The sequence below is a fragment of the Morone saxatilis genome, unplaced genomic scaffold, assembly GCF_004916995.1.
Source record: "Morone saxatilis isolate NCDOM2014 unplaced genomic scaffold, NCSU_SB_2.0 Contig3, whole genome shotgun sequence".
Lineage (NCBI taxonomy): Eukaryota > Metazoa > Chordata > Actinopteri > Moronidae > Morone > Morone saxatilis.
This window is the reverse complement of record NW_023339873.1, coordinates 20,771,395-20,797,710: the sequence shown is the minus strand read 5'-3', so window position 1 is coordinate 20,797,710 and position 26,316 is coordinate 20,771,395. Positions and strand designations below refer to the sequence as shown.

Sequence of the window (26,316 nt, the reverse complement as noted above, 5' to 3'; positions counted from 1 at the left end):
AAAAAAATACAAAAAATGAAGAGAATGCAAGACTAAGCGTGAAATAGGATGGAAATCAGAGTCTCTGGACTACTTAGGTTTCAGGAATTATGTCACAGTGACTTCTGCCTCCAGGGAAACAAGAACCCTGACAGATGACGTGCTGTAAGTAAAATCGTATTTCCAGCGCAGGTAAGTAAGCTAGGTGCCTTTGAGTGGACACCAGAAGAATGTTAATAGGAATATTCAGCGTTCCGTAGGAGCTTGACCTCACAGTCCTATAATATGATTTAGCTATATCAGTTAGATAATACTAATATCGATAGTTAGATGACAATGAATGTACATAAGTTGAAAAACGCTATTCACAGCTCCTAAAATGCTATAGTATACAAGATAGATTTTATCGGAAGGCTATTTAAAAATCCTGTTTATGACGACAACTTTATGATATACATGTTTCTGCTTCATTACAGAACTCCTTCACCCCCAACGAATCTATCTGGCTCAAGCTGACTGTTCAAAAAAAATGCAGGTGTTAATGGGCATGCACGACCAAAAGAGCAAAATTCCCGAGGAATTCATAATACACACCAGGCGTAACCAAACCTTAAGGTTCAAAAAAAAAAAAATTATAGGGTCAAGTAAGTACGTTGTACGTGACCATACTAAGTCATCCGTAATCTAATGTAACTTAGAATTTAAAACTAAAGTAACCTTCGACTTTCCTGGTTCACATGCACCAATATCCCTGGTCTTACTCTGGCAATGATGAAAGTATACTGTGATCCTTGTTTGACCCACTGAAAGACATATACGCAAGAAACACCACCACCCAACAAAAATCCCATTCCACAGTCGTCAGTATCCAGTTGTCCTCAACAACGTTTCATACCTGTTGACTAATTAGACCGGATCGGGGTGACGTATGTTATACGTCCGTCCATTCTCATCATAACTTCGATAACAAAAACGTATCCCCACAGTAAGAATATGTCAATCCCAAACTATATATAGATAAAAACAATAAACTTCACCATTGATGACATATGCTCAAATAACAACTAATGAGGCATAATCCGCAGCCACACGTGTAGTCACATAATTCTTGATCAATCATGGCGAGAAGGCGGAAAGATATACGTCCAGGTCCGCGATTGAGCTTGCATATATATCTCAAAGGGCTCTACAGATGAGTCTTATGGTAACATTAAAAAAGTCTGACAATGGAACAAGCAATTTACCAACCTGACAAGAGTTGCAAACATTCAGTCGAAATACATATAAGAACAGTACATTGACTTAAACAATAAGTATGTATACACACCAACCCAATTAACACAAGCACAAACCGGAATATAAAACACGATAGCCTAGAAATGCGAAGATGTACAGCAGCGTACAAATTCTAACCAAAGGCCTCCCAGCAAAAAACAAATCAACTCAGACGAAAACTTGCCGATGCATCTTTGCCTCATCACTCCACACCACCAGTTCATATGAATACTCACCAGCACATACACGTGGGTAGAAAGCCCAATAACCGGAGGACGCAGGTGACCGTTATACATGCACTGGATGACAAGTATGTTCACCTATAATATAGTTATATCAACTATAGATCAGTATCCGTTTATTAGCACTATCTATATACATCTCATGATCCTAAATTGTTGATTAAATCTTCCTACAGTCAAACTGATTAGGCCTGAATTGGTGTCTTAATTTAGTCATTCCTTTATCGTTACGGGAATAAATTTTTATATTAGTCATAATCGCTCCAATCCTCCTAGTGACTAACCTCTGTTTGAGATGGTTTCTTGTTGTCTTCATACTCAGACAAATCGGTCCTCATGGTACCTGACTAGAAAGCCTCTTCAAAGGCCTCTTAGCTTCCCATACGACAGATCCGTGGACCTGAGAGATACACAAATAACCCAGCACTAAGGCATATGCTTTACTTCTCAGGAAACAACATAAGAAAGCTTCAGTTATAAACACGCAGAGAACATCTCAGCATTATTTATATACCCTCCGATCTTGTCACTAGAGGCACCCCTAACCACCACACCAAACCCCAACAACTAAAAAATATAACGAGTACATTGTCGATAGGAAATAGAATGAACCAGATTTTGGATACATCTAGCAAACTGGAGTTCCTGCAGCTAATGGTTCCAGAAGCTCACAGATACTAATTCTACTGTTATAAATACACTTCTTGGGGCATATCATAAGAGTGCCTTTTGCTCCTCTTAACAGACACAAAATGCCAATTAAATGTCTGTGCAACAATGATCAGGGCCTTTACGGTGACAAAACATGGCCTTTTCAACCATACGTTGTGCAGAACCGTACAAAACAGTATGTCTGCCTACCTGTTTTTCACACGCTCGCTTCACCGAAAGCCAGATTAATCGATCACGGAGATATGCAACGAAAAAGTTATTTCCCCCTCAAAAATGTCATGGTGCGTTTCAATTAGTTTTCAACAATGCCTCGTTCACTTGCATTGCCTCTGCCCTCGGGGGAATCCCGCCGCCCTCATAAGTGTTTGTTCCAATTGTCTGGAAACTGAAGTGGAACCTGGTGAGTGGACCCTCGGAGGGCTGAGGGAGCGAGTGGAACAACGAATGTCACTCCGAGGTGCATATCACCCACAATGCAACAGTCATTGCCGCTATAACGCCGGCGACTGCCAATGATAACTCCAGGGGCAAGTGCGTTTCATTTAAATCCCTGCTCCTCCCCCCCACGTTTCACCTCTGAGCTCCAAGTGGCCTCCGTGCAACGTATGCGTTACGTATACCAAGGGGCTGAGGGTAAGTGGAATGAGGGGAAAGTGGAATACTAATGAAACGCAGCCCATGTCTTCCCACCACTAACTCTCCGATTTACACACTGCATTTTTGGTGTCTGTTAAGAGGAGCAAAAGGCACTCCTTTAGGATATGCCCCAAGAAGTGTATTAACTAACTGGGAGCTCTGGCCATTAGCTGCAGGAATCCAGTTTGCTAGAACCAATTTTGGTCGTTTCCTATCGACAGTACTCGGTGACCTCTAGTGATCAAGACTAGGGTAAAAATCTGCCGAAGTTCCCCTTTAATATCAACAGATTCATGCTCAACTCAAACCTAGCATACAAACTACCCTCTAAACAAGATTGCATGCTTGTCATGCTACTGAAAATAATCTACTAAGTATGGGAAGTTGTGTGAGATCCCGCTGTGCAGATATGAACAGTGAGACCTGAGCTGTGCCTGTTCCCACATCCACAAATACTCAGCTCCAATCTGGCAGCCAGATGCCAACCTCTTATACAGTTGCCCTCCCACCTATTACTAATTACAAAACTGAATGACTATTAGCCTTCCATTCCCTGTTTAAAGAGAACATAAACACAAATATAAACACTAATTATTAACATGTCAGCATTACATGGCGGATGCTCCCCACCGAACTTTGGCTATAAAACTATATAATTTTGGACATAATCAGTTGTTCAGAAACATGCTTGATGCCTTGCGGTGATACCCTAGTTGCATTTGCATCCTAATGTATGGCATATCCGAGCTGAATTTTGAGTAATTCTTCAAAAGAAACTGTAAATGAATGCTTATTTTCATCCTCTACCGTTATGTGATTATCAGGAGCTGGTTCATTGAAATAAGCAGTAGTTGTGCCAATTCTCCAGTTGGAACCAGAAACCAGTAGAAGAGAGCAACAAGATTATGTAATTAAAATAGCGCCAGTAAGAGTGAAAAACAATACATGAAACAATTTCTATGCTTCCTGTTTTCTGCATTAATATGAAGAATATTACATCAGATCTGAATCTAGAGCCATGGGAACGATGGTGAGACTGTCGGAGCGGAAACAGCTGATTATTCATGGGAGATAAATGTTCGCTACATTAGAACCTATTCAGAAATAGTGTTTCCGTTAAGAACATTCAACTCAATAACAACTCTTTTTCGAAAATGGTAAAAAAAACACTTTGTGAATTTGAGAAAGTTAAAATTTTGCAGTTTCCATCAATCAACCTTTTCATGGCTATTGATTCTTAAGGGTTTGGTTGCGCTTTCTAGCTTCCGGAGTTCAGAGAAACAACCACAGATACATCTGCCAATCCATCAAAGCTCTTTCTCAATTTGACAAATCAAATTTACAGTAAAACAAGTTCTGTGTCTCCAACAATCCAACATGTTTTTTTGCCTGCACTGGATTGTGTGTGACCTAATCTAATAATATAATACAAACCACCATTATTTTGCAAGATTTCCGTGGAAAACCCAAAGCTTCACAATGACTTCCAATAAATTCCCCCCTTGTTAAAATGTGTGGATTTTTGTGACAAAGCTGTTCTAACCAAAGACATACACAGGACAGTAAGTCATGTGAGATTAATCGTAGGACAGATAGGAATTTTGTTTCTTTATTTTTGGAAGGTCTTGATTGAAACCAGCAGGCATCTCACAGGCATACAGTGTGTTGCAAGAGCCAAACTCAACAAATCAGTTGAAGAGGTTTCTTGAGGGAAATGCACTCTGTTCGACTCTTGTATAAAGCAACATTCCAGGAATATCTCAGACTGATATGACATCATATTATGTTGTACTAACATCATTTGTGGGGTAATGAGATCACATGGACCTTAGGCCAACTTTCCTAATTCTTCTTTTCCGTGCTTCAAGTGCTGACAAACCACAGAGGTTATACAGGAATGTGTCGTGACTATTGTTGCTGTTTCAACAAATTTTAGAAATGGAATACCAGCAAAGTGAAGTATGATGGTACTTTTCCATCAATTTATCAGAAGAAAAATGTCTGACACCAGTTGTTAACTGTTTGCAGAAAAGGTCAGGGTACATTGTATTTTCCTACTGCAGACTTCGGCAGGGGACATTAGTATTTGACTTACTGAAGTGTCCGTATTGCCTTAGACTTAGAAACGTGTGTAGGGTCTGGCAGAATCATCAGCGTCTCATTACATGCTAGCAGGATTTATAGTAAGATCTAACTCTCCCTGTAAGTCTCAAGTCTCCTTCAAGTTTCTGCAAGCTTAATAAAAGTCATCACCAGCCTGAATTACAACAGGAACACCTTTTCCATCAATTAGCCACCTTTTTATACTATAAAAACTGAAATCTTAAGAGCACGAGACTGAGACACTGTATGTCTGTACCTGTGAAAGAAGACAATAAATACAATAAATAATTTTGCCTGACAGAGATATTTTAGACTTAGAGGAGTCCAGTTTGCAATTTAAAGTGCACACAGTAGAAATCCAGTTCTAAGAGGAACTCAAAATCTTGTAATGTATGCAGACTCTGCAGAGACAGTGGTCATCCGAAAGAAAGCCAGAAAAAAACCTCCCTAATGTTAACGTTTTATTCTGTGCTGGCAAAGCTAAGAGCCCAGTACAGAAGGATGTATTATGGAAAGAGTAGAGTCGATTTTACGCCGTTCAATCAGCATGAATGGTTTCCATGGAAAGGTCATCATCATTACATTTACAGTCAATCTTCAGGGGACACCAATTACCCTCACTGTAACCATAGAGGCTGTTGGCTACAGCACCACAGCCCTCAGATTAAACCTAAATTAAAACATACATAAACATTCAGTGACCCATTGAGCATGAGGACAGGATAAATGTAGTGCATTTGTTTTGAATTAGGACAGAGTAAAGAACAATGATCTAATGTGTATATAGTTTGGTTATGAGTTTCCAACTGGGTCATGGAAAATAGGCACCCCAGATGTGAAACATATGATATATAACGCTGTGTCAATTGTGTGTTTCTAGGTTATTGCACATTATGTGTATTTAAGAGGAATATCGACATGTAATTGAATGTAATGACCTCTTGCAAAACTGTTTAAGACTGTAGTGTTAACTGGTGCTTTAAAAATATCCCTGAAACCAGGTGTGCTGCAGGATTCAACGCTGTGGAAGTCAGAAACACTAAAGAGTGAAAAGTGTCTTCCCTGACCCTCCTGGAACTGCTCAATGTGTTCCTAAAAGCTTTTGCTTCCAAAGTGCAGAGCCTTCCTGGACAACATCAAGGTTTCCCTGCTGGTTAACAGCTGATGAAGTTCGAAGTGTGTTCTGCTCACGGCAAATCGTCGCAAACTGAGCAGAAAGAGACAGAAATTTCTCATGGAGTGTGAGAAAAGTCGATGAACATTCCAGAGTGGACACGTAACTGCTAGCAGGGTCAGGGGATTTTTGAAGGGGCAGCAATTGTTTCACGACAAAATGGATAATATTACACAGTACCAATATTGGTAGAAAAATAACCTAATTTAGTCATTGCGTAGTCTGTGTTTATGAGTGGTGTAATCAGTCAACAGTTCATCACTCCAGTAGCATTTTTCTTAAGAACCAACACTTTGACCTACCAACAAAATCCAGTCCAATCATAATTAGTTAGTGTTTGCTTTGCATGGGAAAAGAGAAGAGACCCAGTTAAACAATAAAGCAACCTAGCAAATGTGAAGTGTTTTTCCTGGACATTATGATGTTGACTTTTGACCGACAAATTCTGATCAGTTCATCCTTGAGTGCAAGTGAACATTTGTGCCAGATTTGTAGAAATTCCTTTAAGGGGTTCCTGAAATGAGAGAATGGGATGGATGTATGGATGGAAGAACGGACAACCCGAAAACATAATGCCTCAGCTATCAACGCAGAGGCACAGAAACACAGGAACATAAGGTGGTGACACTCCAGACTATGGCAATGCCGTTGATAATGATAGTAATAATAATGATAATGATAGTGGATAACTTTAGACCCTGAACAAGCTCCCATCGGATTCCCTCACCTTGACCATCTTTTTGAAAAGAATGCAATTTTATAAACAGTCAACAGTTCCTTGCTTAATACATTCTTTAATAATAATTCCACTAAACAATTAGTTCATTATTATACACTTCTATCTCATATGACAATGTGTGATGAGGAAATGCGAGTATGAATCCATCATCTGTACATTATGAATGAGGGACATGATATCACTCAGTATGGGAGGAAACAACCATAACAATATAATCTGAAGGCAGTATTGCTGACTTTTTGGGTGCCAAGAGTAACTTTGCGCAACATTTATTTAGGAACTCAAGTTTTATGGTCAGAGCCAAAAAGATTCTTTATAATGACTTTTGAGTCTGACAGAAATGACCCATGTCCTATCTCATTTGATTAAGAAACAGCTGGATTATTTATATGTAATATTTCACTGTTAAACATGGCTCTTTGTGAAATCAGACCAACTCAAACACTGCAGGTCATGTAGGTATTTATGATCTGGTCATTGAAGAAAACAGATGCTCACTGTAAAAATGTGTACACAAAATGTACTGCAAGCATAAAGCCCAAATTTCTTTCATGATCATATTTAAAAACACATACAGACAGCATTATCAAGAGTTATCACCATTGTCATGGTTGTAAAGTAGCTGCAGGTCAACCAAGTGGAAGTGGAATCCATAGAGGTCATCACGTCTCATGAAATCAAGGATTGAAAAAAAAAAAAGAGGACTTGTGGGGCCAGGTGAAAACAAATCCTCTGGTGAGATGATCATTCTAGCTCTATATTAGATCACATACCGTTCTGAGAGACTAATACATATGGCACATCATTTATCAGTGGTTTTATAAACCACAGCTTTACAGCCATCCATCGTAGTGCTCCTCATTGTCCCTTCAATGAATGACTGATTCGCTCACTAATTCTGACTGGACTGAGTTCAAACATGTGTTTGTTTTTTAATGGGCTCTTCTTTCAGAGACCCTGTTTGCAATTACCTCTCTGCTGGCCTTATTACCGCACTGGGCACCATTACACAAAAATGTCGAGGAGGATGAGGGAGCTGTGGTTAGCACAGACAGGAGCGCAGCCTCAGTTTGATGAGTTGCTGGCTCTCTCCCCTGTGCCCGATGGCTATGACCGAGCTCGTTATAAGGGCTCAGGTTTATCATCACACTTAAGGCCCCACTTAACCAAAATTAAACAGGAAAAGCTAAATAAATGCTGCCGATGGCTAGGGAGCATATCACAAAGCTTGATTGGCTTGACTTTCAGCAACCTCCACATTCCTGTTATATCTAAACCCAGTTCATCTCTCTCTCAGTTAGGGGCGAAAAAGTAAAGAAACTTGCATTCTGAAGTCTTCTGCCTACTCTGAGTCCACGTTATACTTTCTCTTCAGTGACATTATGATCTAAACCTTCTGAAGGTATGTGGATAACTACATGAAAGTAACCTAATCAACTGCAACACTGTGATGACAATTCAAAACCAACAACGGACCTTTGAGATTTCCATACCTATTTGCCAAAAGGCAAATGTTGTTTACCTATATGAGGTATATTCTTGTATTAGAATAAATGAATATAAAAAATATTTAGAATTTAGCAAATGCTTTTCATTTGACATGGACACACTACCTCTATATGCAACTGCCTCAACATTGTTTGTGTTTATATTGCCGCATTCTTGGCCCTTGGTCTCTGCTTCATGTTCCAATGCAAGCATTAGAGGTTTTAAGCTCATCAGCTTTTCATTAGCAACAAATTACAGGTTTAATATACTGTACTGTCTAATGCTGCTTTGCTGACACAATTCAACAGGGCCATTTGAATGACCTCTAAAAAAGAAACTATTAAATACGTGCAATCCCACTGATGACACTGTTTAGAAATAAGACAACATAGGGAGCTATGGGATGTCAGACTCCTCGCCGTGCAGTAAAATCCAGAAATCAAGGATTTGTCATGGCCCATGGGCAACCTCAACAGGCGCACTGAAAATCAGCATGACCGCAAAGAGCTGCCCGCATTCCAATCGAGAAAGATCACCTGCCTGTGCGCTTAGCTCATAATTCATCACAAAGTCGTCTCTTCTTCCAGGTCAGAAAGACTGACTGTCACGTTTAATGGAGTTGACATCTATGAAAATTCTGTTGAATTTATACAGTACTTTATTAATTCCTGTGGGACACTTTCACCCATTATTATTGTTTAGTTGCACAGAGCACAACAACTCAATTTCTGAAGAATATTGCCTTATACCTAAAATGCATGTGTTTTGAGGTAGGAAGAAACCCACACAAACAGAGGAAACGTTCACATTGAATGTACATAGCTGGCCCTGGTAGGGTTCAAACCATAGACTGTATATAATGATGGCTCCACCTCCTCTCACTGTTCAAAAATGAAGCCAAAGAATCCTGGATACGAACACTGCCATCTTGCGCCGGGACATCATTTAGAGCCAGAGTTGGCGCAGTAGTGATCGGGGTTGGCACCGTGTTATCAAGGTTCCACCCATACATCCTCTCAATCGCGAGCAGCGTCAGCTGTCAATCACGACATGAAAAATGACCACTTGAACATAGATCAGCGCATAAGTACTACCTAAAATGACAGAAATGTGATACATTTCTCTGATTGGTACTGTTTGGCCCATGTCCCATTGGCGGGAGGGGGCAGGATTTATGACGTATAGTGCGTTCAGCCACCAGGGGGCGATCTTGACATTTTGGCTTCACTTTTGGGTGACTGTCATATCGTCCATCTTCATATAGAGTCAATGATTCCAATCTAGATCCTTCTTGCTGTGCAAAAATGAAAACCACTGAGCCACCATGCTGCTTAAATAGTATCGAATCCATCGTAAAGGGTTGGTTTACCGAAATTACAAACAACAATAAACAAAACATGAAATGAAACACAGTATCTAACCATGCAAATTGTTTTAGTTTTATGAGCCATGGTTTTAAGATATGTGTCTCTGACTATCCTGCCACCACCCCAATACAATAACGGTGGGTCTGATGTTGTTTGGGAAGCTTACAGCAGTGAAAAAAAAGCTAACCCTAACTCTAACTTTGGATAGTCCAAATTGCTAGAGACAGCTTTCATTAAAACTACTTTCTACTAAAAAAGAAACAGCCCCAATAGTTTTGGGCTGATGGCAAAGTCGGATATCTCAAAACCCTGTAAGTAAGTTTAAGAAAATGTGTGTTTTCTAATTTAGTTGAACCAACCCTTTAATGTGGTAGACAAGCAAAACAAAGATTAAAGCTTCTTAAAGTACCTCTTTTCATGTACTGTATAGCTCGTCCTCCACAGTCTGCAGAGATGGTGTCTGTGCTTCGGTATCCGGCATCCTGGGCCCATTTCTTCTCCTTCTTCAACATCTTAACTAGGATACCTGTAGGCACTGAGTCAAGGACTCTACTTGTCTTTCCTTTGGACAAAGTATTGGATGGAAAAGAGATCTTCCACTTAATTGTACATGCATGTCAAAGGACTCATTTCAACAGATGCTGACTGCTTAGAATTTGATGTACAAACAAACAACAGTGTACACCACTGAATACACTTTTTAGCATGTGAGGATGGCTAGACAGTTCTTCCAAAAATTCAAATAAGAGTTAATTTTGTCATGATTGCTAGCCTCAAAGTGACAACATACAGTAGAAGGGTAGCATCCGCAGTGATTTCCTAAAGACAGCAGGCTTCATTGTGGGCTTTTAATAACGGGTGCTGACATGTGCTCAGTGTCTGACCTCCCAAGCTCAGGAGCATGTCACGGTCTGGGATGAATCAGCGGAGAGAAGAGGAGCCAGGGAGGCTGCAGAGACTCTACCGAGATTCCACAAAATCTCCTCCCGCTGATGAGGTCGTATGTACGTGTAGATGTGTCGGTAAGTCTGAGTGCGCTTATGTGAGTCTGACAGGGAGAACTGAACGGCTGAAAGAGGAGGCGACAGGCAAGAGCCGCCGCTTAGATCCACACTTTTATTGCCATGACACGTTTCTCTTCTCCATATGCAATGTCTCTATGCATTAGGACAATTTACTATAATCGTTTTCCCTGTACTTTGCCTCTAACTCTACAGTACTATTTTGTATTTGATCAACTGCCTCAAACTGCTTTCAGCTGGCCTCACATATTTTTTAATAATAATGCACACAGCAGAGCACAGACTCATGCACCACTTTCAAATCTGATTATCAAATTGACGCCTGGCTGCTATGCTTCATGACTTGTAGAGTTACGTTTACTGTATAACGGGAGCACAGCGCTGTTTCCACTACTGGTGAGGAAGGAGAAGACGGTGCTAGCAGAGGCAATTTTTTTTGCAAGCAGAAGTGCTGACGGAGGGAAAATTAGAATTGCGTGAACTAAAGTTGCATGGGAAAAGTGTATAAAGAAAAACATGATCAAGACATTTTACAGAAAGTTGCCAAGATTGCTTTTAAGATGTCAACAGAGAGCAAGAAATCAAAGCTTGTCAGGGGTTAGCAGGTAAAGGGGCAGAAGCTCAGCTGAAGTTATTCTATAAGAACAACTAAGCCATTAGTTTTGATCTTCGTATACATTACCAACATGAATAAAACATTACAGTCTCATAAAATATTCATTCAGCTCCTGACCTATGGGCCTGTTTTTCCACTATAAATGGACGTGCATTTGATGTCCTAATCACAACCCATAATTTAGAGGCAACACATTAGTCTGTTCTTCAAGCATGTTCCTATCATGAGATTAGCAGACATCTAGTTGTGGCCGGGCTAAAACTGCGGTGGTCAGCAGATAATTTGGGATGTAAGAAAAAGAAAAAGTCAGAATGTCATTATTTTGGATGATGAATGGATGTAGTTTTGAAGGAGCTGGAGACGTTAATTTATATTCCTGTCAGACAATACAAAGTGGATGTCAGTGGGAACAATAACATACAGTTTCCAATGAAACCAACCATGCAAGTCTTCTCAAAACTGCCAAAATCTAAACCCAACACCATTCCAAATGACCTACTGAGGCCAAGTTTTACAGAGAAATATGTTTCTGTGGGTCCTATGTCATTGTTTCATGCAAGTCATTACTTCAGACTGTTGTTCACCAGGTTTTTCCATTATTGAGATCTGATATCTTCATTTATGCTGAACACTAGCATTGACTTCTAGTATATGATGAACATTTCTCTTGGGGGTTGCACATTAGATCTGCGGGCTGCTTCACATGCCGTGCACTCAAAATGTGGTCAAACTCGGCTCGCGACGTGCATTCAATCTCTCCTTCTCATCTTTCTTGTCACTCTCTATTATGCTGTCCAATAAAGCAGACATCACAGGAAATAAAGAAAATGCCTTTAAAATGACCACAGCTGGCAAAGGTGCAATGCCAATCTCAGTGGTGCCACAAATTGCTCCAATTTCAACGTACCGTACAATATGAGTAATAAAATATTTAAAGAAGATATTTTGTTAGATTAAAATTATAGTATTAGAAGAATGTTTGAGTGTCTCAAAAGCTAACAGTATTTGAGTGAAGCTATAAAATAAAAGTCTGTAGCTGTTGAGTTACTAATAAAAGTGCTGAATCCAGTTTTTCGGTGCCAATCTTAGGTCAAGATGTAAACTTTGCCTACATGATATCTCATAATCACAAATTGGCTGAGCACATTCACCTTCTCAAGGGGCTGAACCCTTCAATTTTAATTGACTACTCTCCTCAAGACTAATGTACAATTGAAAGCCCACTTCTGATAGGATTACAAATCAAATCTATAAATCAATGTTGCTAATTCTGTTTAACAAATTAGAAGTGTGGGGTGTAATGGACAACGCAGACAGAAAGTCTGACAAAGATCCACGTTGCAAACACTGTCACGCTCCTTTTTCAAAGAGTCGAAAGTATGATGAAGCACATATAAATAATTTGTGCAGTGACAATAAGCGTGTTCATGCTCGTGGAGCATCTAACAAGAACTGTAAGGTGCCCTTACATAAATCCTAATTTTTACAGCTTTTTTGGCTTTGTGGATCAAAAAGTGGAATCTTTACAAGTTTTGGAGGAGGGATCAGTCATGAATGACCTGGCGTGTCCTGTATTATTGTGCTTTATTTAATTAGTTTGCGTCAATAATCTTTGCACCCAGTCGTTAAAAAGGACCTGTAGCTTGTAATCAGTGACCTGTGGTGAGCATCAGCAGTGGGCTTTCCAGAGATGATAACAAAACACATGAAATATTACCAAAATAAGTGACAGAATGCATTAACACATGAACTGAATGGGAACTGGATGAGTGGTCAGTAAAGCCCAGAAAAACTTTTGTAAATGCTTTTAAATGTTATGCTCTATATCGTTTCCAAGAAAAAATACTATAATAGGTTTGGATGTAAAACAGATCAGAGCTTTGCTTCAGTTACTTAGAGAATGTGCAGTGCACAGAGATCTGAAAAACACAAAACTAATGCCAGTTGTCCAAAAGACACCAAAGACATGTCAATGTTAATGTCAACTGCTGTGTCAACAGAGCAATAAGTTATGAGTGGGTTTACAACTAAAGCAGTAATATTCACAAATTTCTTGAAAACTGAGCCCTATCCTCCTCTCATTATTCAAATAAAACACAATTTAGTTATAATCAGTTTAATCTGAGACCAGGCACACATTTCCAATCTGCAAACAGACCAATTTAGGTAATTTCATTCAATCAGCACTCATTTGCATATGTGCAAAAACAGTTTGCAGCTGGCAGCAAATCTACACTCTTGGCTGCATCTATGTTTCACAACTTAAAAGCCCGTGAATTGCTTTATGGGTTCAAAGTTGTCACAAAACCCAATGTGGATGAGCTACACAGCTGACTCACAATCAAGTGACTCAAACCAGAAAACAATAAATACCTCCCAATTCTGCTTTGATTGTTGCACTGGGGGATATATTTACATATTCATGAACAATATAATATGACCAGTAATGATGATTGCATATCCAACTTGTTGAGTTTCATCAGACCCAGAGGATTCAAACTGTGATATTCGGGACTTTCTTTTCAAAAGTGATCAAATATACTTGAAATATACTAAAGCACAATCCAAAGCAAGGGTCCCATTCCTGCTATCCCCATTTTCTCCACAGCCTTTTCTGACCAATAAAGCAGAAGATGGAAAGTCAGGGGATCACATGCATTGTCTGGGGAAAAAAAAAATCCGTACCAAATTTTGTGCCAATCCGTCTAGTAGATGTCACATTGTTCACTTCAAAATTGCCATTCCTAGAGCCATGCCAGTAGTGTGGCAAAAAAACAAACACCTAAACATCTGTAGACTATAACTATGAACAACTACAGCAATGAGACCCAGAGAGTTTGTTTCAGTAGACGAGGCTGTAGTGTCTCTGAGCAATAAAAGTTATGGTATTATTTTGACTGAGTGGAAATTTGAGCTCTAATGTCTTGATGTAAGAAATCATACCGAACAATGGCCAGAGTTGTTAAGGGATTCCAGAAACCCTTGCCAATGCAGTAAACACACACTGAGATAATTTCTGTGCTTCATCACTGTTGCAGTTATGACTTCATATTAGCCAAATCTGTCTTGGATACATTCAACAGCACACGTGAGCCAAAAGAAAATAAAACACAATAATAATTTGCTAGTTGTGAATACTACCATTCATCTTTTCTACCTCAAAATGTTACTTTATGTCCCTGGATCACTGCCGTTACACAATATTTACACCTATGTTCCACTTCAGTTGTTAAATTAAATAAATGGAAGATACACTACTGTCAAGCCTCTTTGTGGTCCACAAAGCATAGTTGAAAGAATAAGATATGGATGGCCACTATTAAAGTTAAAAGTTCAAATCATAAATCTTGCATGATGCTGAATATTATAACAGTCCATAATCATATATATCACTCTTCAGCTGTCACTATCAATTAAAGGCAATAAAAGCCCCAAAAATTGCCAAAGATCCGATACATTAAGATACATATGAAGCAACTACGATTCACCACTATTGCAGGCAGCTTGAGAAACAGTTTAGAAGGGAGGAACACATCTACACATACAATTGTTGGTCACAAATTATTAGTCACCTTTTTAAATAATAAAAGGCTTAGAGCGTCTACTAGTAATTATATATAAGTACATTTTTTACCAATGCAAATGTCTTCAATCGTATATTTTTATGCTGGTGGGCCGATCCAAATCTATGAATCTTATCACCCCTAGTGGATACCTGGAAGATAGGGATTAATGTCATGGGGTATGCTATGCTTCAAAAGTGGGATGTAGTGAAAGTGATGTGTAGTATCTGGAGTAAAGGACAGACTGTTATTTGGGCAAATGCAACATGAATGTTAGGGGTCTCATTTGTGATGCATTCCTCCAATGCAGCTCCACTTCATGCTTTTCTGTAGATTGCTAACACAGCTTGACAAAACACCTTGCAAGCAGACGCACTTCAGATTTGAGTGTACAACATTTTACCACTGTGACAAAATGGGGAAATTCTAAGTGCTACCTGGCATTTTTATGCCAGGTAGCACTGTCACTGTTACTCAAATCAGCAGTGTTTGTTAGTTCTCCTTGTTGCTCTATCATCATGTTAGTGGTGGATGTGACATCACTACTAAACATTACCAGGTGCCCCACTCCCATGCAGAGTCGCCCATGCATGGGAACACACAGGGGCAGCGGGTAGGGATACACCCTTTTGTTTTACAGGGAACTCTCCCATAATTAACCCTGTGAGCGTCAGTCTGGGAACAGTCAGCCTGTAGCACAGGAACAATGGCTCCCAGTAATGGTTTTAGCAGAGTAGGGGGTAGGACAGTTACACAGACATGGAAAGCATGGTGATTAGCTAGCGGATACAAGCTTAAGTTGTAGAAATTGTCTGAATCTAGATAGTTATTAGGGCTCAGGCTGGAAATGATGTCACCCCTACAGGGTTGGTCAACCCAAACTATAGTGTTACATGCTGCAGACAGACCACCCTGAATGAGGGATTGACAGTTTAGGCTACTGCAACTTTATATACAAACTTCACAATGAAAGAACATAGAGGCAATATGGTCAGTAGAGCGTGTGCATTACTGGCCCAAATATGTGCTTTTAAACACGCGCAGTACCAATTTTAGCAATTACATTTACATCATGTGAAAACCAATGTATGACATTTTGAGAGGGAAAATCTACAAAGAAGAGAGGATTTCACATTACACATACTTTGTCCAAGAAATACTACGGTGAAATATCTGCATGATAATATTATATTTATTTTGGAGAGCTGAGGTTTTTGTGGCAAAATAATCAAGCAGACATCTCAATTTTCCGACTAATGTGCTGTGATCTAATGACAAGCCATGGCAAGAGGGGCTGAGGGAAGAATAATCCCATAAAGCCATTAGAAATATCATATTCAAACGCAAATACCCTGATTATGATTAATAGTAATTATGATTAACTGCCGTCATTAGATGAAGCTCTATCTGAACATACACATTAAAACAACATCTCATGTGTATTCTGGGGCACTGGTGATGAATGCAAGACTACTTACATTTCATAATTTATGTGTCTGTAGAAGAGCTGTAATCCAGCCATGCAATACCACAGGCAGATTTACTTTAGGATAAATACCTTTCGCCTAATGAAGATTTTACTATTAACAGTAAGTGTGATTAAACTGTGAGGCTGGATACAAACGCACATTTAAAGTTGAGTACTCAATTTATTTTTGCAGATTTTTCCCCATTTTCAATCAATTTGGAATGTAAATTCCGTACACGCACTGCAGTCATTGTCTCTGATGACTCCACTTTTAGCCTAGTGACGGTAGAGACAGCGGTGTGCTTCCCTATTTGGTACATGTTGTTGCCAGCCTCTTGTAACCTTTACCTTTTGTAAAGGTTCACTTCCCTTGTTCATTTATCAATGCCAGCATGTTTTTCTGACAGTTTCCACACAGAAAAATGATCAGGAATCAATACAGGAATCGACAAAGAATAGGACGAATAAAAGTATTGAATCATTCAAATCTCATCAATTCCCATTCCTATTCCACCCTACAACATGCAGGCGTCCCGACCCACCAGTAAACCAATAAAAAGGACAAGAATCCTCGCCATCTGAAATTCGCAACCAAGCCCAAGGTAGGGAATCTCACTTCAGAAGCAGTAAGAGAGATCTGAACCAACCCAGAACAGGTATAGCAAATCAATGCTTCATTAAGAGTAGCTGAAGCTGTTCTGTCACACTGTAGTCTCAGTCTCAAAGTCTCAGTCAGAAATAGCAGGATAAAAGCTTAAAGGACTAGCCAATATCAAATCTTTGGGATGTTTGCACCTTACCAAAAACTAGAAAAAAAAACTCTAGTGTTAGCACTGAAATCCTATCTATGTTTATATATATCTGCTGTAAATCTATATTTTACAATATAATCCATCCAGTTGGGGATTCTAGCATTATTTTAGACGTGCAATGTAAAAATGGGGAATGCTAAAAACATCCAAGTCATTTAAGAAAAGAAATGTCATTTCTGTGGCAGAAATCTCTCCTTCTGCTAGACAAAGAGAAAGTGAGTTTACATTTTAGTCAGACAAGTTATGAATCTATAAACTAAAAAGAAAAGTCTCACCACATTTGATTTAGAAAAATGTGTATGTATTTTACATAATGTGAATCACCTACAATTATATAACACAAGCTAAAGTGTGCATACATAAAATAATTTTCTTACAAAGTATCTCATCATATATTGTCTAATTTGACCACTAGAAATAAACCTCAATGTGGTAGTATCTGAGTAATCTGAGCTGGCTTATGTCAAAGGATACTGATTTCATTATCACGCTGCTTCAGCATCGTCTTTAGTTTGGTTACCTCTGCTGCACTGTGGTGGCTGTCTTGAATGACTTCCTCCCTCACTGTTTCTGCTGGTGACCCATCACTGCGCCCATTTCCTCCTCCATGCTTGTCCATGATCATCATCTGTACAAAAAACACAAAATAGTAAAAAAAAAATGGTTGGGTATAGACTGTATAAAAAACAGTGCATAATCTGGTTGTCCATTCCAATTGTTGAGAACTGCATTCAATCAAATAATAGTGACAGCTGGAGTCACAGGAATGCAATTTTTTACCTTAAAAGTGATGTTTTTGAACATCAACCTAAGACAAGGACAAACAGCAGGGAGCTGAGTGTGAAAGAGCTAGCCAGCATTGAGAAAAAAGAAGAAAGAAATCCAATTCAAACCAGATACAAATTCCTGCACAATCACTGGAGTGTGACTGGGGTGATGCTTAGAGGAATGTAAACTGAACAGGAGATAGAGTGCGGATCATAACAAACTGAAGGAGAGATAAACAGACATTCAAGTGGGATCTGGAACTGCTTCTGGTGGCTGCTCCAACTCCAACCAAACCGGAGTGCAGGAACAGTGTGAGCACCACAGTGTTTTCCCTACGCTCATTTAGCAGCAGTGTACCATCGGCTGCTGTTTGAGAAATGTTAAATAAGATCTGACTTTCTTTGAGAATTTGTGTTTTCGACCAACATCCTGCAAACTATAACAACTACATTCAATTGCAAACTTATTCCACAGCTGTCTGTATGACAAATTGTGTAGACTGGGCATAGAGCCAAAACCAAAATGGTGTCCAGACTCCACAATAATAAAAATACACAGGAAACACAATGACATTGATTGAACCACCTCTTCCAGGTGGTGACTTCAGTTTAAGTATCAGTTCCAAAGTAATACATACGGAGAAATATAAACAAATTCAAAAATGAGCCATTAATGTAACACATACAGTGTTTACTATTTAGTCTGAACCCTACGTACGTGTTTAATAATGATGGGTACATAAATATATGTCCACTGACCCATTCATTAAAGATAAGCAATTATGAGTACATCAGCACAATAAGAGAAAAAGAGAGTTCAGACCACTTTATTGTATGTCGTTGTGTCTTGGCTGTATTTTAGCTTTGGTGTAAATTCTTGAGATCTTGTTTAAACACACACATCAACGACTGCATGTCAAATTACACCTCGCCTCTAATTAGATGGCAAATAACTGCAAAACACAGAGTGTCTAGACTTCAGTCAGGTGTGGGAAAATCAACAACACTCAATGAAATTGGCCCTATTGTATCCTAAAATATTTGCACTTTCTAGTCATATGTATTCTCTAGAACTAAGTATACAATATCCAGTTAGGTTATAGTCAGGCCTGAGGATAAGATTATATTAATCATCAAAATACAGTGATAAAAGTTTACCAAGCAATTTTATGAGACAGTAACCACCAATATTAACCACATTAAAATAGGAAAGGTCATTAATTCAAAAGTAAGGCATTTCTCAGCAGAGGACAGTAGAGGGAGCTATTTAGAGGAGGTGATTGGTCAGCTGGTCACTGCTGGGCTCGTGGATGAAGTGAAATGTAAAGAGATCAGTTCTGACACGTCACATGCTGATCAAATTTGTTCTATTACTTTGTTTTACTGAAGATGCAACTCAAGCACTAGCTAACAGAATTAAACTTTAATTACTTTAAATATCTTCCACTGTCACACATACATGGTGACGCCACATGGAAACAAACCGTATGAAATGATGGAATGACAGAGAGAACAGACACAGATGGACGCTTATACAAGGAGACATGTATGTAAATACATTACCTTCAGTAGGGAGAAACAGTACTGGATTTTTCTCATGTCTGGTCCCAATGACAGTGTCACGTCTGGATCAGGGTCATCCAGAAAGGTCTTGACTAACTCTTCCAACCTACACACACAGACACACACACACACGCAGAGGCTTTCTAATAACCAACAAAGCTTAAACCAGTGCCACATTCCATGTTACAATCCTTGTCCATCACACTTGGCTCTGCCTTAACAGGCACTCAAACAGTTAAGATCTATATTTGAGGAGTGCTTATAATGTTTAAAATGTGGGTCCGGTCAAAGAAAACTATTTACTTAAACGTGTGTTCCAGCTCCACTGGGCTGGCCTGTTGATAAACTATCACTGAATGTTAGTCCAAACATTGGTTCTTCAAGCTCTGGAACCGGCCACTGGAAAAGACCAGGAGGCAACCGTCCAGACGGATCCAATGTAGGCACGACGACGTGCGGTTTTTATTTTCCGCTGTAATGTGTCCGGAGTAGAAACACGCAAGGTTTACATGACAAAGGGCTTAAAACAAACGCAGCGGTCTTGTTTCAGGGCCCTGCGAGACATCAGTGGTTTTGTGATACAAAGTTTGATTCTGGAGAAAGCCCTTCGATGCCATGTACAATATTTTGTAAGACAGAATCCTCCTTCAAACACCAGAATTTGATCATTCCCAAATAGTTTTTCTAAGGTGTGAGATGATATGTGATGTAGCAAACTAATATTGCATTTAGAAAAACTAATTTAAATTGGCTTCAACTAGTATAGGAATGGATTGATACTGAATCTTATAAAGCAGTGAAGGCAGCAGAATAGTCTTCTGAAAAGAAAAAAATCTGTATGCCTGAGGATGTGCGTTTGGAAATGTGACAACAAATAAGTCAGGATATGTGCAATCACTCAGCACTGAAGATGAGTCAAGGCATAAACTGGAGAGGAAACAGCAAAAAAAAAAAAAAAAGTCAGCATGTCCAGTGAATGTGGTCACAACAGACATCATTAAAGGTTCTCTGCGTGAGTTAGACCACAAACAGGGGGAAATCGAGGATAATCACCCGGGTAGAGAGGAAATAATAAAGAAGGCGGACTGAGGGGGCCAAGGCACAGTAAATACATCAGCAATGATGGGCGGGCTATTTGCCAAGTCCTCGATGGAACCTCGGGCCTGAACCCTGGCCCTGACTGGGTCCCTCTGCCATTTGAGCATGAGAGCAGAAATAAAGCAGTCCTGGGAAACGCTGGTTAGTGAATGAGGCATAAGTTATGTAGGCACTTTAGGCAAACCCCAAAGACTTATAAATCATAAAACATATTTGCTCAAGAATCTCTGGTTTTCTAGCACTACAAATACATATTACAGTCCAAAAAAAGGCTGTCTGTTCTCTTCCCTGGGTCTGAGGCGCACCTTAAACATCCCGGAGAGCTGACGGGGCCAGCCCAACACTATACCCGTTTACACTGTCCTGAGATGACTGGCTCACAGAGGTCGTATCATTACACACACATACAAGTTGTACAACCCGTGATATCCTCTCTGGAACATACAAATTTAACTCAGGACTGAGTGACTTTGTTGCCTTTCCTCATCTGTCATAGGTACATTTTGAGATAACATTATAGGCCAAAATGTCTATGCTATGTTAAGACACTGACTGGATTGAAGGGAAGAAGAATCAAGGAAAAAGACGTACTTCTTGACCTCCTCCACAGTTAGCTGGTCATCTCTCTGTTCTCCTGTCAGCATGGCCAGCTCTTCCTTCAGAGACTGGATCTCCCTCTTTAAGCGTGCTATTAGCTGAAATACAGACACAGAAAACAGCATACACACATTGTTAAAAACAACAACACACACCTGCACAACTGTACAAAACAGACCGATGCAGACGGAGGCTATATAGCTGCTGAAAATGTCACTGCAGTTTATCTTACTGATGCATTTTGAGGACAAACTTAAGTGATTCCAAACAACTGGATGCTCCAGTGAGAAACTGCAGCAAACAAAACATAAATTAGCATTAAACAGCTACAGTGGCAAAAAAAAGAAGAAAAGAACACATTCTGTTGCTGTCCGTCCACACATGTTTGGTTAAGGCCGCTGTCCGGGTCTGGTTGCTGTATATATATAAAAAAAATGCAAAATATCTCACCAAGTCCAGACATAGCTTCTTAAATAAGTACTTAGATAGCAATCTTGGCAAAAAAAGGACGACCACCAGGACGTTGTTTCAATAAACAACCTAGAGCATCATTCCACTGCTTATTACTAATTAATATGTTCCCTGATCTGTGTGCCCCAGGTATTGTGTTCTCCACCTGCTGAGCACAGGAAGGTAAGAGACAACAGAATATGTGACAAAGAGCTGTTTAAGGCATGAAAGGAGAATTCACCAAAAACAAATGTGTTCAGGCCCTGGCCTCGTTGACATATAGCCTTTAATCTTTGGGAATGAGTGTGTGGTGAAAGGGTCCACCCCAGAGAGGTCAGTCTAAGTGGCCTCATGTCAGTGTAGGTAAAGATTAGCAGGCATCTAACTACCGAGCACCTGAAGGATTAGTGAGTTCAGATCATAGATGAAGTGGCATTACATATATGTAGCAGTAGCCATAAAGAATTGATTCTCACATTAATAGCTCTTGTGAAGGAAGAGAACTATTTTGGATTGCTGCATTATAGGTTTGTGTGTTTTATTGCTCCATTGGCAATGGAAAGTGTACAATTGGGACTAACATCAGGAGGCTAATGTTATTTGTTCAATTAATCAGATTACATTTTGTTTTCAGATTACACAAATGTATCACTTGCTGATGGTAATGCCTTTCTCTTATGTACTCCCACAGCTCCTTTCTGATGAACTAAAGTACACCTTCATCGATGCACCCATCATGTTCATTTGAATAGATTTTAAACTGGATGTTATAGTTTTTTTATAATATATAATATATATTGTAAATGTTTAGGTCAGTTTGGATAAGTTAAGACACAAGCCGTGTATCCATTACTTTTAGCTGTTTCACAGTTTTCTCAACTACGTTTAGCTAACCATTTCAGCTGTTTATTTTTTTAACAATCTACAGTAATTTATCAACAACTTTAGGTCCTTCCAAATGTTCTTCTAATACCTTTATTAGCCTTTATTAGACTTTGTAGCCAAATTGTTGGCTAAATGTAATAGATAAATGTGAACCATTTATCTATTACATGTAGCTTTCAACTACTTAAACAATGTATCAAATACTTTCAGATATGTCAGCATTTAATACTTTTACCTAACTATTTCAATAGTTTGTCCATTACAATAAGCTAAAAACTTTAATCATTTATCATTTACTTTTATTTATCTATTAGAGGTTGGATAAATAGCTGAAATACAGTAAATTGATAATTAGCTTTCCATCTCAAGCATTTATTCACTTCTCTGCTTGCTTGCTGGCGATACAATGTTAGTGTTCAGATGTTACAGCTGACTCAGTAAGTGGATATATATACACAAATTAGTTGAGCTTCTCTTCAATCTCCCCTTGGCAACTGTAGAGGTTCTCCTGATTGGAAATCTGTACTTTACATCACTAACAGTTTCCTTTTTATATTTAATTCTTTGTCCTTCGTGCAACAGACCTGTTAAGTGGGATTACATCCTAGATTTCTTGGTCCGCAGCAAGAGGAGCAAGACCAAGAGGTTAGAGGTGAGCCCACTTGACATGAGTGCTTATTTTGATGCTGAGCCGTTTCTAGCAGCGTGCCATAACTTGAACTTAGGGTGCTATGATTAAATGTGAAAGGGCCACATAAACCCAGAAGGACTGATTAATATAATAAAGCCTACAACTTAATATATCTGCAGTTAATTGTATGAGATGTTAACTGGGCATTCATTCATTTGTCAAAATTTGCCCTTGAAAAAGGAGGAATCAGTCCAGGAAGAGAATGAGCCTTTTCACATTACATCTAAACAGAGACGTGTAATTACATGTTAATGGTAGGGAAAATAGGCCAACACCAAAATCAATGGATGGTGTAGTTATTGAAAGGAAGCCAGACCAGTTGAATAAAAATTCTGCACAAATCACACCACAAAACAACACACAAAACCACCTAAAAAAAACTAAGTGGCAATTGTTCTTTGTCTCACATGACCCACTTCTTTCTTCAGTATAAATCCTACTTAACAATCACCACTGACTTTGACCACACCGCAAAATACTATAGCAGACTGAATGGCTGGAACTGTCTAAGTGGCAAAGAGCAAATACAACAGAAAGTGTCAGTGTGTGCCAGAGTCACACAGTGACACTCCTGACACAAAGTCGCAAGATAGCCAAAGTTCGGTGGAAACTAAACCGAGGTCAAAGGTTAGACTGAGTCATCAAAGCAGAGGACTGCCACTTCTGGCAAACACATCTTCTAACTGGAAAGTCAAAAGCAGTCATACAGTCAGACATAGTCAACTTTAAGATGCTCTTGAGAAGAAACAGACCTGCAGTGTGGTTTGGGGAAGGTGCCACCTAGCTAAAAGATAATTTCATCCTTAATCCAACCCATATCATATTTTTTAACATCGAACATCATAGCTGACCGTCCCTCACCAGAGCCACTCCCTGTATCTCCTTTTTGGAACCCATGGTCTGATGTAATTCTCCCAGCTGCATCCTTAAATGCTGACCGCCAGTTGTTGGTCAGCGGAATCGCGCAGTCTATTTCAGAGCACCGAGCCCACACTGGTACCACAGCACCACGGCAGGCTTCCACACACTCTGAATAAAAACTGACTCGTGACTGATGATGCCAGCATGTCCTATGGAAACCCATGGTGGTGCAAGAATACCAAATGCAGGTTGTTATGGTGAAAAAGCAATGCTAAATGTATGCCTGTGTTTCTATCTATGTACTAACAAACATGTTACACAATTAAGTCTGAAACATTACACTCACTTATACAAACAGTTCTAACTTTAAATTATACATCTTCTTCCTGAATACATGCTTCATACTATGGTGTGCAGAGAACCACCCACATTAAACTGTGAGCACTGCAGTTTAACCACAGGTTACACCTCAAATGCGTATGTATTATGTAGTATGCCACTCACAAACATGCTGCAATTACGGGGCCTCCTTTAATGAGGGAAGAGGAGTCATAGTTTCCCGCTACACCTAAACGTAGGAAAGGTCTTTTATCCCCCACAACAAAATGATAACACATGAGCTGTGTTCCATGCACGGCACCATTTAGGCATTTTAGACTAAGGCTCCACACCACTACACTTCCAAACTCCCTTCTGTCCTAACAAACGCCCGCCGCTTAGACAAGATGAGGGACCCAGCCAGAGCAGCCACCCGCAGGAATTTTCACACCCGCTTTCCAAACATGTCTCACTGGTGGGCTATAAGCAGGCCTCTGTTTGACTCACAGGTATGCACTAATCAGAGCTGCCTGCAGAGCAAGATGTTGTGTGTGTGTGTGTGTATCTTTAAGTGAAGGGAGAGTCCAGGTTCAGGAGGGTCACCCAGCCTCTAATTACCTGCCACTTAGCTGCATAACAACACATTGAGATGACTGAGATGATTGACAACTTTTTTGACCCTTTAAGATTTAATGAAAGAAGCTTGATGGCATTTCAGCTCAACTCAAACTTGTGCACAGTGAGTACATACTTGAAATAAATGCTACACTGAGGTGAGGTAAGGCATCTTGGAAGATCCATTAACTGTCGACAATTTCCTCTGACTGCAGACCAGGATCAGCCAGGTCTAGATGGAGGATTAAGACTGACCTTAGTGCTCTTAGAGCAACCAACAGAGCCAACCTTATATGGTATGGTCACTGTGGCTGACTTCATTATGATCACAGGTCACTTTCAACACCTCATTCTTTCCCTTTCCACGAGAGACATGTTAAATGTTTTGTCTGGTCTGGCTGGTTTCCTGCTGTTCAGACTTTGAAGAAGTGCATTTTGTAGCCTGTAGGCTTCAGTATAGGACCATTAAGGCAGTGTGTGAGCTGAACGATGTACCAAACACTGACTGCAAGATTGTCAAAGTCAAACTCCAGATTTCAAATCAATTACCACAGCCGGCATGTCCAATAGACAGTGTGCTTTCAGATGGGGGGCAGGCCAAAAACGGGAGTCTGAGTGTCACCCCAAGCCACAATAAATGACATCATTCTAATCTGCAAACTGCACTGCTGGCTTCACTTTTGTTTTTTTCTCAGTAAACCGGGGAAGAGAGATAGAGGGAGAGACAGAGAGACGGAGCAACGAAACAAAATGAGAAACACACGAAAAAGTCATAAACGGAGACAAGAAGTTTGCCCACGGAGTTTGGGTTTGCCTGGAGCTGTAACTGTGCCGGACCCGATTGGGAGCAGCCAGACACTGTCACAATTACTGCGCCGGCCGCAGACTCTCTTAAAAATACCTCTGTAGGGTTTGCAAGTGGCCAGCCAAGTCTCAGCGGCAGTAATACAGTAGCATGTTGATCCTCAGGCAGGTCATGGTGGGAGGGGAGGAAGCAGATATAGCTGTGATGACTTACTACTGTATATCCCCTGAGGGGCCTTTACAACAACAAGCAGGTCGGCTTCCTGGCACTCTACAATAAAAGGTGTGACAAGTATTGTTAAAGGAGAAAGTAAAGGAGGCTAACCTGACTGAACTGCTTAGGCAATCTCTCATGCAATTTCCTATTACTCATTATATATTGTATAATACCATGTAACAAAAGGCAGATATGGAAGTATTTGTATGGTCTATGTAAAAAAATGTTGAGTAGCCTCTGTAACCACATACGGTAACCACAACTTTCTCTGCTCTACATCTCTTACTCTGGCCT

General features: G+C 39.8%; 1 protein-coding gene across 1 annotated transcript in view; it reads right to left on the bottom strand.

Annotated features, from left to right (window-relative positions):
* The window catches only part of kif6 (kinesin family member 6), a gene marked incomplete in the record, with an annotated part of 57,454 nt that overhangs the window by 14,745 nt on the left and 16,393 nt on the right, over nt 1–26,316 (bottom strand). The window contains 4 exon segments of the mRNA XM_035674310.1: nt 10,085–10,201; nt 17,631–17,784; nt 19,487–19,592; nt 21,176–21,279. Coding sequence (XP_035530203.1) covers nt 10,085–10,201; nt 17,631–17,784; nt 19,487–19,592; nt 21,176–21,279 — 481 coding nt within the window.